Here is a 15,959-nt window from a genome sequence, read left to right on the forward strand (position 1 = left end):
GGAACTGAGTGAAGCTCCAGAAGAATAATGTCATTCTTCAGCTCCACTGGGTACCAAATACTCCTGATCTCACCACTTCCAAGAGACTACCACAAAGCAGTGACAATGCACCCATAACCACTGTGAGCTCTGGATGAGGTAGGAGAATGACCTTCTGCTGGTCAATTTGGTGACTGCCAGCCACTATCAAAGATCCCAGGCTGCCTCTTGTAAGATGCAGATGTTGTCTAAGAGACAGTCCCATGGGCTGTGACCACTGTAGGTGGAGGTTCCACTGCATGGTCCACAGGTGCGAAAAGGTAGGCGGAAGCAGTAGGGTGCATGAGGGCAGGAGGCCAAGAAGCCTCTGAAATGCCTGCACCCGAACCTAGGTGTGACGCGAAAGCATCAGTATCATAGCCTCAATTGCCCGAACTTGTTGAAGGGGCAGAAAGACTCTGAACACAATGGTGACGAGTATGGACCTTATGAAGGGAATAATCGGTGCAGAATGCAGAGAAAGTTTCAACCTGTTGATGAAAAATCTGATGGATAACAGAAGACAGTTATCTACCTGTGGTTCACAATTTACTGTGGCAAGCCTATCTTCAATAGCCACTGATTGATTTACCAGAATACGTGTATCCCCAGCCTGTGAAGATGGGTCACAATCACTGCTATCATGTTTGTTAGCACCCGAGGCGCTGAGTTAAAGCCTAAGGCCAGGATCGGATAGTAAACTAAAAGTGCTCCGACCCCACCACCAACCAAATGAAGCAACTGTGGGACTGCAGGACAGGTACATGAAAGTATAAATTCTGCATGTCCACAGACAACATTCAGTCATATGTATCCAGGGCAGATAGAACTTGGGTCAAAATCAACAACTTGTTCTTCCAAAGGAAAGTTTTCACAAGATGAAGATCTTGTGCCTGTTTGAGTTATCTGTCTTTCTTTAGTACCAAACAATATCTGGAATACTATCCCTTGACTTTCTCTGCTCTGAGAATATCTCACTATGATCCCTTTGGTCAGCGGAGAGTGAACTTTCTGGTAAAGAACAGAGGGACAATCTCATTACTGCTAGTGGAATTGATGGGCTGGGGATAGTAAACCCAGAATGCAGGTGGTAGCACTGCTGTCTTTGAAGAGCTGCCACACAAAGTCAGCTTTTTCACCAAAGAGCCTGCAGCTATCAAATGGCACATCCACAAAGTATACTTGCATATCCCCCAAAAATCCTATGGTGTGACTCCAGGCATGTCACATAATCACTAGATTGGTGACCACATCATGATCAACACAGTCCGTTTTGTCCACACCAGCCCGAAACAAATACATAACCACACCATGCCGATCCTGGATTGTCTGAGTAAATGTATTCTCGAATTTAACAGGAATAGCCGGCAAGAGCTAGACAGCCATATCAGAAGGGGCACGTGTACAGAATCCCAGCAGGCAGACGGAGGTTTGGGACCTCAAAGCCAAACTGGTTGAGGAAAAAACCATTACCCAATTGAGTCAATGCACTTTGACTGCAGCCTGTCAGCACAGTTGGGAGTGCTTTGGGATTTACTTTGTTTGTGGATGTTTGAACTACCAAGCTCTCAGAAGACAAGGGGCTATGTCAGACAAGCTCAGTCCCCAAGAGCGGACCTATGATGCCTAGCCACTGGACAACTCACTGGAGAGACAAACAGGGATTAGACCACACAACCATCAATGCTGCTAACAATCTCTCATTAAGGGGAAGTAAGGGCTCTGAAATATCAGGACCAGGTTGAAAATTTTAATCAGTAGATTAGCCTAAGTTTCTACTGTATGTAGCTGAAGCCCTTCAGCTGCTATGCAGAATACTACAGTAAAAGAGCACGCTCCTTTGTGGCAGACACAAGTGGGGAATCCAACTTGCTCTCAGTTCAGCCTCCTTCTCATCAGCCTTGTTATGTGGAACATTTTGAAGCCCAAGAATAGCATATGAATCAATCTAAAAACGTTTCCAACCTATTGTACTACTGCCTTAAAGGGAGAGCCTGGAGTTCAACCAAAAGTTGGCTGCATCTGAGTAATCTCATAACAAGGCACAGACCTAGCATGAGCCGACTTCAGCTCCAGATCGGAAACATGTTTCAGGAATGTACCTGGAATGTTGTTTTTGGAGTGCCGGAGCAGGTGGAACCGACGAGGCATCTGCCACAAGAGTGGAGGCATGGAGCGGCGCCAGTAGTGGCCTGGGTGGAGGCCAGTTGGCATAAGGGGAGGACCCTCCAGCAGAAGTTAGACGGGGAGCCCCTAATGCTCCATGTGATGCATAGACACTTCAGGGGAGGTTGGAATCATCTGGAGAAGTTGCAGCCTGGCCACCATGAAGGCCTCTATCTGTTGCCGGGTTGGCAATGGCCCAAGGAACTTGGCATATACTGGGAACAGACTCTAAACAAGCTCCAAGCTGGATCAGGAGTGCAGAGTCAGGTCCTTCAGTGGTGACTGAGAGACTTTTCTCTGGAGTGGGAGTGAATGAATCGGTCGAGACCCGCTTATGCATCTTTCATTTATGCAGGGACATGTCCCAGGACTTCATCTTCAACTATACTTGGGATTGGTGACTTGGAGTGGAACTCCGACCTGGAGCAAAACGGAGAACGGGCCCACAACTTGGAGAGAACCAGTTGTTAGATGTGTGACATTACCCTTTTGTTGTCCTCAGTGGCATATAGTTTCGCCTCCTGCTCCCTGATGCAGGTGGGTTCATCAGAGAGCATTTGTTGCAGGACTTTAAGCCACACTTACACCCTAGACACTACTGGCTGATGTTGTGTAGATCCGTGACTGACCTCTGCAGTACGGTTTGAAGCCTTTGGTCTTTAGGCGAGACATTTTACCTAGAACACTGTCTTCTAAAATGTTTCTGGAGAGTTAAAACACTGACAAAAGTTGCAGGTAGTGCTCCGGGTCCACACAAAATGGTGCGAAAAGAACTGGCGTCAGTGTACAGTCACTTCCAGGGGTGTTATAGGGTGGCTGCAGAGTCTAATGGTGCCCCTTGCCATTACAAAGGGGCAAATGCTTCAACACTTTCCAGATCAAGTCTGATGCCAGGGTCAAATTCAAAAAGTGAGAAATCTGCAGTTAGAAGTATCAATCTGAAAATATGGTACTGGTTTACAGTATAACATTTGATGAAAGGGCTACATTTGTAAGCTATATGCACAACAGCAGGTTATAGTTTTTCTTTTTCGTTATATTACAAAGCTGAGGGGTACACATTTAAACATGATTTTATGAATACTGAGTAACGCTGCAAATAATAACATTCATAATTCTTGCATTACTTTGCGCAGTTCTTACATTGACATGATAGTGATAATTCTTAACATATTAAAAGCAGCCCGAGCATAATGTTGGCCACCCTGGACTAATGCTTGTACTGGCACAATGAAAGCATTTCTTCGCATATTATGAACACTCCTAGGGCAGTGGTGCCCTGCCATGGTGTAATGCTTACGTGGGAATAATATTGGTAATAGTATCACCACTGTTGTTTGAGATGTTGATATCATTTGTCTGCATTGGTCTACCCACCCACACAACCATTTATACATTCATGCACTTACCCATCCATTTATACCTTCACTAATTCAAACATTCATTCATGAACTCACCCACCCACTCACGTACATGGGCAGTCACTCACACATTCATCTAGTATCGCACTCACCCATCGAATCCAAACGTTTATTCATCTTCCCATTGACTTAATCACCCTTCCAAACTATGTACAAAATCACACATACAAAACCTTCAGTCAGTGAAGGTGCATTTTTTACTACTTGTTTTGCCAATGCTTGTTTGTTATGTGATTTCCACCCATCCCCTCCACGCTCTTCATATTTTCTTTCCAAACAAACAGAGCCCTAAGCTGGCTTAAAACCAAAGGGTCACTTAAGGTAACAAAGAACATCAATTAAAATAAAAATGCTTCTATTTGAGTGTTGAAATCATGCCTTGATATAAAAAAATATTTTGAAAGCATTGAGAAAATTAATGTACCATTTAGCTAGTCTGTTGTGTGAGTCTTTATAATAAATGCTTACGACCAGCCTGACCCGATGTACAAATAATAAATCTGAACCAAAGGGAACATGAGTGTTCTTTTCAAATGTTTCAAGTGAAGCCAGAAATATGTCGGGTATGTAAACAAAAGCCACGGACTTTCCCTGTACCAGCAACTAACTGGCACAGAAACTCGAAGAAAATGGGTCAGAGCTCATGTTAGAAAGAGAACATGCTTTTATTGGACAACTTGTTGCAGGTGATAGGTATGTAAACGAAATAAACAAAATGTCTACAAAGCACTTTATCTAATCTACACAAGCACTTAAGGTTTCTTCAGCGCAAATTCCTCCACTCGCTGAAGGCATAACATATTTGTGCATTAGACACTACAGTTTAGTAAAAGCAAACATATTATTTCAAATCCTTCCATTTCTGTTTAATAGGAGTATTTCAGTTCTTAAATGTATTCAGCTAATAGCATCTGGTCCGTCCGGAAATGAAATATCAGACTGTTCCTTCCTGAGGAAAAACTTTATCGGGCCCAAATTCAGTGATCATGGCATGTAAAGGGATGTTGGCTTAACTGAAACTCACATCCAGAAAGAATTCGTGGAGCTTTCTCCCCGCTTAAAGAACCCCACCTGCTCCACAAGCCAGAGTGCACATTGTAAGTAGTGCTTTGGAGGTATCTCCAGAACACAGAATTGTTGACACTGCACGTTCTCAAGGGTGATGAACAGACCTAGCCAGGAGTACCCTACTGATCAAGGATGCACTGCACCACCTTAGCATCAAGACAGCAGTCGTGGTCCGCCAAACAATGTCTGTTTAGTTTGTCTGCTCTGGCAACTAGATACCCTACCCCTGTTTGGAGACCAAGAGATCCTGCTAGATGGTGGGCTAACAGAAAGATATTCTGCTTGTCCAGTCACCTCCGTAGGCGCAGATTCTCCCAATACAGGATCTAGGACCCCGCTCCACCATGCTAGTTGCAGTATCACATGGCGACCATACTGTTTGTGAGAACCTGCACCAGCCACCCTTTTATGGCTGAATATGGTAAAGTGCTTCCACAGAAAACTTATACAACGAGTAACAGTTATGCATACATGACTAACTACAAGAAAGGATCGTGAGCCTGGAATTTCATTTTCAATACAAACACAGTTGTGTTATTATACAAAAGCAGGTTTAACATATAGACCAATGGACTATGAAGCATGAATACCACACATCCAACAGATATCAATACAGATGATAGTATAGCCAAACATATTTCGGTTTTCATCTGACTTTAAAACTTCGCTCTTTTGTGCAATTAGTTTGCCGAGTTGGTGTCGATGTGCTCTGTCTATATAGCAGCCTTTACTATCCCCCCCAATTCTCTGTTTTGTATTTATGTATTGATGTCAGTTTATACATTTATCTATTGATATGTGTTTAGTCCTTAGTCTTCTTTGAACAAGGAAGTAATGCAAGTAGCATCCCCCTTCCTTCTCCAAGGCTTCAATGCCACTCATGGACCATTGAAGATGGACTTCATGCATACGAATTGCAGAGTGCCCTTTGAAAATCACTCTGGTGTGGGAGGAAGATGGGGTGGGTAGGAAATGAAGGGCTTGCATAACCACATTGAACATTGTATAAGACCCAGCTATCTGATGTGATTGATCTCCAGCCAAGAAGAATATGTCATATTCTGCATTTTAACGGCTAGTCATGAGCCTAAGAGAGCAAACTGAAGTGGCATAATAGCCACTGCAACAGGGGAGGAAGAATCTGAGAACTGCTGTCCCCACTGAACTGAATGGTTTCTGCCAGTGCCAAATTTGAGACCTCAAAAAGACTGGGTTGATTGGTGAGGTGCAGAGTGGGAAGCCTGGCATAGTCTGTAAGCTAGCCCTTTGTAATAATCTCTTAATGTACAAGACCGGGGGGAATGCTTAACTTGAGTCATTAGCCCAAAAGACTGCACTGAGGTACAAATATCTTAAATTGTTCTAGCACTAAATCAGCCTTTTCTCCACATACCTGGAGCCGTCAAATACTATTTCTCTTAAGGATGCTTTCACGTCGCCAGAAAACCTGGATGATCATTTCTAGATATGCCTTCTGAGCACAACACTAATGCCAATAGCTTTGCCAGTCTAATGTCCAGGCTAGCGTGAAGCCATACTTGCCTACATACTGAGAATCACATACAGTTTGGGGCCAGTGAGGTCCGAGATTCCTTGGGGATGGCCAGCAAGATGTTGTTGGTCATGTCCAATAGTGCATGGTTGTACCTCCCTTATAAATCATCCTTTTTGCAAAAGCAACTATTCTTTTTGATTCCCTATACAGAGGGCTAGTCAGACAGCAATTTGGATTGACCTCACTTGTTGAACTTGAACAATCAGGCTCTCTGGTGTCTGGTGCTTAGTTAGGAAGTCTGGGTCACCAAGGGCCACCTTAAATCACCAAACCAAAGGCCAACTGGCTGGTGGGAATGAGCACTGCTTATATCATGTGATATGGGCCTCATTATTGGCATCATTAGATGGCAATATCCACTCACATGAAGCCAGACATGATTGAAGAATCTCAGTCAGTACATTTTTTTCCTCCCTATAGTGGGCAACTGCAATTTTAGCTATGCAGCTGCTCTCCGAACAACACTGCAAGTGAAGGGCTTTCTTCTGCTGGTGACATAAGTGGTGAGTCTAGCTTTGTATCAGGAGATGTATCAAGCCCACTGACGTTTTGTATATCTGCATACAATGAATGCTCACTATGAAAAGGAGGAGAAACCTGCCCTCATCCTCTTCATCATGACGGATTGAGTGATTCTTTAATTGAACCAGTCTGAACCAGAAATAGCATGAATCCTTTGCTTATAACGACATTGGTCAGAAGCACTGAAATGGAATCTGGCTGTGTGACAACTGGTTGTGCTTTTTATAATTTCATAATCTGAAATAGGTCTGGATTAGGCCGATGTCGATCTGGGGTCAGTGATCAGCATCCAAATCAGATCTACAAGTGGCGCTTGTGGAGTTAGTGCCAGCTCAGGTATAAAGGAACCTCGGACCCCAGGAAGGAGTAATTGTCAGAGTCAGTAAGGGCCTGTTACAAGGTCCTGCGGAGACAGACGGTGGTGGGGGCAGATCTTCGATCTGAAAGTCAACTTGAGGCCCATGTGGCTCCTTAGGACCAAAAGGCACTCCAGAGAGTGCCAGAATTGCACCAAAGAGCTGGAGCATGGCCTCCTTGATTGTGGTATTCGCTGTTGTTTTAAGAAAACTTGCGGCATGCCTTGAGCAAGTGCGAGATTGGTTCAGATTCAGGAGACATTGAAGGACTGCGATCTGCATCTTGATGTCCCTAGGTCTGGCGGCTAGACTCTGAGTGGCAGGATGGGAGTGAGTCCCATTTGACTATCTTGTGCTTGTGTAAGACTTTGACTTGGACTTATCTGAAGTCTTTAGCTGACCTTCAGACCGGGAGTGGGTCAGGGCCTGTAACCTGGAGAAGGATTGAAACCTATACTTTAACAGTGGTCCCAAATCCCACAGGTGCATTAGACAACACTTTCAAATGCTGAACAACTTAGATTTGTGCCCAAAGCCTCAAAGACCTTGCTTTTGCCGGACCAAGAGGGACATCTGCTTCCTGTAGTCACGACACAGCTAGGACCCTGTGATTTTTGGTGGACACCACTGGTTCTCCACCACTCTCTAGCACACTGTGAAAAGCTTTAGGAGTCCTCGGGAGAACTAAGGAAGCTGGAGTGGAGCTCTGGATCTGCAATCAAGGGTGCAGAAAGAAAGGTTCTGGCATCAGCGGAAGGGGTGGCGCTTAAATGTGCATCTGCACTCCATCATTTTAGGGCCGATATGGATTCACTGCTGAGCTACAAGGCACGCTGGATCATTGCTGAATAATTCTGCTGATCCAGCATGGTGTCTAGGGATATTCTAAAGGTGAGGAATTCGCTGTTAGAAGTATCCACCATGATGATTCTTATGAAGAAGGACGAGTATAATGAAAGGAGAATTAAATGTAAGGGTTTTGCATTTTTCATCGATTTTAGTGCAGAAAACGGAGTCATCTACTAAAAAGATGTGATGAGAATGTGACTTAACAGAACAACAAGTATTTAATAACAGAGAGCTGAAAGAAATAGCTTTGCAACCAGGCACTACGTTCTCACACATATATTGAAAACTATGTGTGGGGGATACTGTTGAAAGATAAATTAGCCATAATGGAGGATAGAATTTCGTTTTGAAACTAAATTATGTTTGGAATAAAAGCAACAGCAATAGTTTTGTTTTTTGTCTCCAAACAGGGGTGGAGACTGGCACAGAAAAAGAAGAATGTACAATTGTACAAGTATATCCTTTAATAACACACAAGTATTTATGCTGTGTATTAGGGCCTTGATAAATAACACATTTGTGTTTATGCTGCCAAATACAGACCTCTGAAACCAGGCAACAAAATAGTTATTTGAATGATTATCAATGGGAAGCAGGTAAAAGGTAAAATGCAGTCTGTGTAGTCCTTGTTAGGGAAGTCCAAAAAGCCAACTGTACCCATCACATTCCTAGGACAGCATGCTGACCTGCTTCTTCACCTTTGCCTAAATGGCACAGCTCTGAGTTCACCATCAACATGATGCTGTTTTTACTACCAACTGTTTCTTTTTCTATTAGGATACCTACAAATCAGTGACACTTACATTACCACCAACCACATCCTGTTCTAACTAGAATGTTTTCCTCAAAAACCTTCCAAAAGACCAAGGCCTGCATGTCATGGTGTGCATGAAACATATGTTGGCTGTCCAACTTGAATTGTCTCACGGCCAACCAAGGTGTGATTATAATTGCAACTACTGAACATCAGAATAAATGCTTACAACAAGAAATCCTCATACTTTGTGTTCCCTGGTCACCTTTGAGTATATTACTATAATCATCCAAGACTAACTACTTAATAAGTGTTTGCATTCTGTATGCCCATGCTCATTAATCTCTGGGACAGAGTGGCTACCCATGTATCAACAGGAATTCATTCATACACTGATCAGATAATCGTCTTGATTTAAGACTTATGGACCCTTTTTTGTCACTATTAAAGTAATCTGCACAAATTTGTGGAGGTAGAGGCCACCTCAGGTTAATAGCAATACACATCAACATTTGGCTAACACTATCAATGTATCCAGTAAGACACATTAAGATATGGGTAAACATCCCTTAAAGAGATCAGAGATCTGCTACTCTGGTTATAATTCCACTTACAAAAAAACACTTAGGAGATGTTATAAAAACAGTTGGGGCGGGTGCACAGAAAGCTTTATTCTGTATTCACACAGGAATTGTTGTGGATCCCTATGTTTACTACTTTTTTGATGTGATGTCCCCTGTCAAGGAATTGGGATTTGTGTTTTGAAAATGTAAAGAATCTGGAATGGATTGAGTTCATTTTTGCACAAAAAATAAATGAATATTAGGGCAACTACTAACCCAAGGGTACCCATGTAAATTGCAAGGGAAGGGGATGAATACTGTGGATCACCCATGAAATGGGGTAGTTTTGAAAAAATAATCCTTTTGTTTCGCACTGTAGTATTAATTATAGGCAATGACATGCAAAAATCTTCTAACTTCTTCATACTGCATATGTTAGCTTCTACAAAGACAAACCAATCTAGTTGCTAATAAGTAAAAAGGTTTCTGTAGGAAACTGCATCTTACCCGTGGTAGTTTGATTAAAGAATCAAGGGCCAGATGTAGGAAAGGATTTGCAACTCGCAAACGGCAAAAACTACCGTTTGCGAGTTGCAAATCGCATTTTCCTATGCAGAAATGCATTCTGCGAGTCGGACCGACTCGCAAAATGCATTTCAGAATCGCAAATAGGAAGGGGTGTTCCCTTCCTATTTGCGATTCCTAGTGGTATGCAATACCATTTGCGACCGCATATGCGGTCGCAAATGGTGTTGCAGTTACCATCCACTTCAAGTGGATGGTAACCCACTCGCAAATTGGAAGGGGTCCCCATGGGACCCCTTCCAGTTTGTGACTGGACCCAAAAACATTTTTTCAGGGCAGGGAGTGGTCCAAGGGACCACTCCCTGCCCTGAAAAAATACAGAAACTAAAGGTTTCGGTTTTTTTTTTAAGTGCAGCTCGTTTTCCTTTAAGGAAAACGGGCTACACTTGAAAAAAAAAAAACTGCTTTATTTAAAGCAGTCACGAACACGGAGGTCTGCTGACTACAGCAGGCCTCCATGTTTGCGAGTGCCCATTGTCGGTATGGGGCCGCAATTTGCGACCCACCACATGAATATTCATGAGGTGGGTCATTGCGACCCCATACCGACTCGCAGACGGTGTCTGAGACACCGTTCTGCATAACATTTTGCGAGCTGCAAATAGCGAGTAGCTATGACTCGCTATTTACAACTCGCAAAATGTTTCTTTGCTACATCTGGCCCTTAGTCTTATGAGAAACTGCACATGCTACATGAACAGCGACATCAAAACATTAGAGTTAAGAAACAAATATGTGAATATTCCAAAACAATTTAGTAGAGACAATATAACGGTTTATGATTAAACTTATACCAAATAGATTAAAATATGATTTACTGATCAGAAGTCATAAAATGTTCAGAAAGTGTCCATGGAACACAAAAGGGAACTAAAACTACTCCAACTTAGTACAGTACAATACAATACAGGTGACCAGATCATAGCCATTCTCCAAGGCTGATCAGCAAATGAACAAGGTTGGATAGAGGTGGTTGGTTTGCCCTGGTCAGAATTTTTAGAGGACTAAGAATTAGGCTTGTATTGCAGCTTACTAGCAAGGAAGGAAGGCCAGGCATGGTGTGCCAATTCATAACTGTCATCTATTTTACCTCTCAACTTAGTTTGCATTCTGAAACTTAACGTCATCAGGGGGGGCCAAGAAAACAGTTCTGGATGGAAATTGCTTTAAATGGTCAGATATTTCATGGCCCTGCTGCACCAATGTAATCCACTGCAAAATACAGTACAAACAACTCCAAATGGGGCAACCCTAGAAATCAGAATTGACAAGGATGTGTCTTAATTGAGTACACTTTGGGACCTTTTTCCACTCTTAACTTTTACCTTGGGACTTTCAAACTCTCCCTGGGATTAAGCTCCATTAACGAGACAAGACTGTGCTATTAAAAGTTGATTGGCCTGGTGAGCTGCACAAGTTTGGTATCTTGTTTTTAATTTTGTCTTTAAACTGAAGTTTTGCAGCATGATAGCTCCAAATGAAATCAACTTGTCCCATCCCACCAGAGATGAAAAATGTTCCCAGACCTAACTTATTTTAAAAGTTCTTTAACTTGTTTCCTGATGCTCCAAAAAAATCTCAAACATTCAGGAAAGGCTTCACAAGCAACAGACTAAGGGATGAAGTGTAAAAAAGCTTGCAACCACTGCCGAACAAGTTAACTGCCAAAGCTCTTCTTCCAGGTGGACACGGCTGTCTCTTCTTGGAATCATCCACGTTTCCCAGTCTCACCAGCAGGCAAAATTCCTCAAGCCAGAGTTTTATGGAGAGCTAGAGACCTGCCTTCCTGACCCTCAGAGCAGCTGGCATTCCTGGCACTCAGAGCAGCTTGTTCAAGTCTAGATATTCAATACAAAGCAAGAGTCTCTACTTCTTAGTCCGTCATTATGCAGATGGCAATTCCTCCATGTAGGTGTATTCTCAGGCTGGTCCCCTATCCGGTCTTCACAATTCCCACATACTCTTCTTGTACATTTTATAGAACCATGTCCCAACTAAGCTTCCCTGTCTTGACAATGATTGCCCAATCCTAATGGGATATCCACAGCACAGACTAGCAAAAGTATGTAAGTAAATCCAGCTATTCTTCTTATATAATTTACAGCACCATGTCCCAGCTAAGCTTCCACAACGTATTGCTCAGGTAGGCAGACAATAATTTGTTTTCCAGTTTCTCTAAATTGGCAGCTCTGAAACCAGTAAAGTATTCCCTCTCATATTGTGCCTGTCTCTTTCATAAGTCTACTGAAGCCAACCCACTCTGGTCCACAAAGGAGCATAGGAAAATTACATCAACATAGACACATCTGTTTTTCCGAGGTCTGCTAATTTCCATTCCTTCAGTGCAGGCACGTGAAACTGTTCTGTGTTATAAATGATCCTTGGCTGTCACAACAAACTACAAATGAAGGGCCAGAAGACCTCTGATCAGAGAAGATTTTTATGAATGTTGGTCTGTCTCCCTTTCCAGGAAGTGAGGAGGGTTTGTTAAGGTCCAATTACCAGGAAGCCGAAGGGGGCTCAACTACAGGAAAGATGCTCGGCCACCACCACGAAAGGTTTCCTTCAAAAACAGGAATTATGAAAAGTCAACATTATAGTGTATATAATAAAAACCCACATTGAAAAATGATTTTTATATTTCTTAATTTGCTATTTGCTGTGACAATTACTTTTCTACCTATTTACTCGGTAGTTTCAAACTCATGTTACCTTTTCAAATGTAGTGTGCGCACATCTTACCTTTCTAACTGAAGAGCTAGACCACTAGACATAACTTCTGAAAGCCCAAGTACAGCTAAATTACAAAGTGCTTAATCTGGTATTTAACGAACAAAGGGTTTACATTTTCTTATAACGTCCAGATCTAGCCTAGAGTGCTTCGTGGATGTTCTTAAGATCAGATCCTAGAAATTGCTCCAAATATGAAAGAGAAAACATTTTCAGCAGATGCGCTTTTGAAATTCGACAATGAAGCAACTTGAATGATTTGTGCCTGATAAATATCTGACTTACAAACATGTTGAATATGTAAAGTTAATAACACAATTGGTTTCCATGCTTGAGGGGGAAAAGGAGCAGTGAGCAGGGGAGAGCTGTTTAGCAGGATCTTGTAGGTCAAAAGTCTAAAAACTGGCTATCTAACACAAATAAAACAGGTTAATCAATTCAAAGAGATAGAGTTCCTAAGGCACTGAAATGGATAACGCATTTAACCTTTGTTTTTGCAATGACAATTTTTTGCCACAACCATTCTTCTCTCTTACACAAATAATCAACTAGCATTAGCCCAACCTCCAATTGTGGTTTGGAGCTTTGAGTCTCCTAGTAATACCTTGGCCTAACTGTAAATCTCAAGGTGATCAAAGAACCTCAGTGTTGGGTTGTAGGCTCTATAAAGCCTTCCCACGCTAACTCAAAGAGAAAAGCACATTGTTGTATTTCCAGAAGTGCCTAAAGAGTTGGTTTCTAGTAAATTCCCTGTCTTTTTGGCTCATACATGTTGGCCATTTGTAGGCGGCATCTAGACAATTACAGCTATGATGTGCACCCCACAGGCTTTGGTCCTTTGGTTTGGGAACTATAAATAAATAAATCCAATAAATCTACAGCTGCCATATCATATTCCTGACTGGGAGCCATTATTTAATGGGTGACAAGAGAAATAATGTTTCAACAATAGTTCACAAAAGAACATTAGGTGATGTGCACCACAATTCAGCTGAACACTTTTTTGAAAACATGCAGTGGCCAGAATGCTCCAATGCCTGGTCTATGTAAAATACAAATAATAGGCTTCAAGAGGGAAGCAGGGTTTATGTGCCCAAAGTCTATGGGACTTTCTGGTCCCATAGATGTAATATTTTTGAGGAAAATAATCAGCATCCTACTATTTTTAGTAGTGGGTACAGGACAAACCAAATACCAGTAAACATATGAGACAATCAGGAATATATTCAGGGTAAGCACATTGGGCAGGGTACAAATACATACATGAAGAGAATACTTACAAAGCAAAGGATCTTGAGAAGACTACAGAGAAAGTGAGAAGAATACATCCGAAAGGACCGATTTCAAACTGCAAAACATACCACAATATATATACAAATCAGCAAACTTTAATGTAAGGAGCAAAGGAACAAATGTACTGTTAAACTGTTCTTTAGCACAGTTATATTTCATAAACGTTTCTAAAATTACATATTTGGCATGTGGACCAACTCGGAAAAGATCTTAATAAAAATGTCTTCACAATGAAAATACTCATTGGAATGGAGACTCTAATACAGAATACAGAATAGATCAGGAGAGAAGAGAAGAGAAGAGAATTTTTTGAGAGGTGACCCATACTTTAAAATCATGCATTTGTTCAAGGCATGAAAAAAGGACGGCAATTTTAGGATTTCTTTATAAATTAAAAGTCCGTTTTTTATACTTTCTAATAAAGAAACCTATGGAAATCAATTCCGTACTAATTGTATCTATCACTTAAATATATTATGACTTCATTGAAACATGGACAGAGTTTTATGTCTTGAAACAACATGGAAAAGGAAATCTGTTTAAAGTTCCAAGCAGTTTCATGAAACTTGTGTATGTTTAATTGCCTCGACGAACTGAAGGCCCCTGAATTTGACACTTTTACAGTGAATAAGAAATATTTTAATTCTGCACTGCAGGCAGACGACATGGAATAATCACTTTGAGGGTTTTGATCTTCATTAAACGATGGCACGTAGGTATGTATCTCAGCAGTGAAAACATATGTGATCTGGTGATGCCGCTTTAATTTATTTCACTTTAAATTGACTGAAGCATTTTTCAAACCTGCCCAGTTTTTTACAACATTAATTTAAAACTGCAATGCTAGTGCATGATCCCTTACAACCATAGTTTACCTTAAACATTTAGAATACCGAATGCCCTCCCTAGGGATTCATCTGTGGTAATGAAAAGATTGATCTGAATTGATTGTATGCAGGCGATTCCTGTTTTGCACCTTCATTCTGCCAGCCCCCATGACCCACCAAACAGTACTCAAAAGATCAACATATTTCCATTGTCTCAAAAGTGTTTCTTAGTCCTTTTTTTAAATCTCACTATTCTTGACGTCCCACCTCAATGTTCATCTAAAACTTTCAACATGTTGGAATGCGTTCCAATGCACCTAAACACGTAATCTTAGTTCTACAAGATGGATGTAATGCATGAAAGCCATACTAGGCAGCAAAATAAGATTACTGTTTTTTAATCTATTGCCACCTTTCTGTATAAAGTGTTGCAGAACTCTCAAAGCACTGAAATTCATCGCACAAGCAGATACAATATACTTAGAAGAGCACAACATTAAACACTGACTTCAGTGTGAATTTCCTACAATAAAAAAAACTTTAAACTCAATATAAAATGCGACCTTTGATTCAGATCCTCAATTCGTACTTCAAATGTAGAAAAATATTTATTTATTCATATATGTGTATTATGAAGCATGCTCTATCTAAGGGTACCAGTGTGCTGTACATAGATGAGAAGTTATATGCAATGCGTGTAACAATAGAATACAGTATGGCTGAGGTTGATATAATAAAAAATAAAAGGATTAAGATAAAGCTAGTGATGAAATATACACAAGTGAAACAAGGCATCTGGGGATGTAGGGTGATAAGGATTAATTTAAAAAGTTGAATGATCATACATAAGTGAGGCAATAAAGACATTGGAAGTAGGAAGGATCGGGAGGATAAGAAGTCAAAAGGGAGGTTGAGGTTGCAGAGGAAGATGATGGAGTGGAAGTCATACCTGGTGAATGTTTTGAAGAAGAAATGTTTTAAGATCTTCATATTTAGTTAAAGTATACAATAAAATCTGAAAGAAAGACAAAGGTTAAAGATATAATTAAGTGGATAAAATATTTTCCCCACATCCTTTTCATTTAAAGTTTCTTATTTAAGTCAATACATTTTGATTTATTCTCAGTTCTGCGATTAGCATCACTTTATATCAAATTGAAAACATGCTAAAGGAGTAGGTGTTACCAGGAAATGGTTTTATAATGTACTCTGTGTAAAACCAGAACATAGTATACATGCAAGGATCAACTCG

At 41.2% G+C, this 15,959-nt stretch overlaps 1 protein-coding gene across 2 annotated transcripts in view; it reads right to left on the reverse strand.

Moving 5' to 3' along the window:
* MINDY4 (MINDY lysine 48 deubiquitinase 4) overlaps window positions 1-15,959 on the reverse strand; it is a 680,820-nt gene that overhangs the window by 198,629 nt on the left and 466,232 nt on the right. For both annotated transcript variants that reach the window (XM_069211042.1, XM_069211041.1), the window contains exons 12-13: window positions 15,657-15,722; window positions 13,868-13,935 (exon numbers count right to left, since the gene is read on the reverse strand). In XM_069211042.1, coding sequence (XP_069067143.1) covers window positions 13,868-13,935; window positions 15,657-15,722 — 134 coding nt within the window. The remainder of the gene's footprint in view (window positions 1-13,867; window positions 13,936-15,656; window positions 15,723-15,959) is intronic.

The sequence above is a fragment of the Pleurodeles waltl genome, chromosome 10 (assembly GCF_031143425.1).
Source record: "Pleurodeles waltl isolate 20211129_DDA chromosome 10, aPleWal1.hap1.20221129, whole genome shotgun sequence".
NCBI classification, from domain to species: Eukaryota; Metazoa; Chordata; class Amphibia; order Caudata; family Salamandridae; genus Pleurodeles; species Pleurodeles waltl.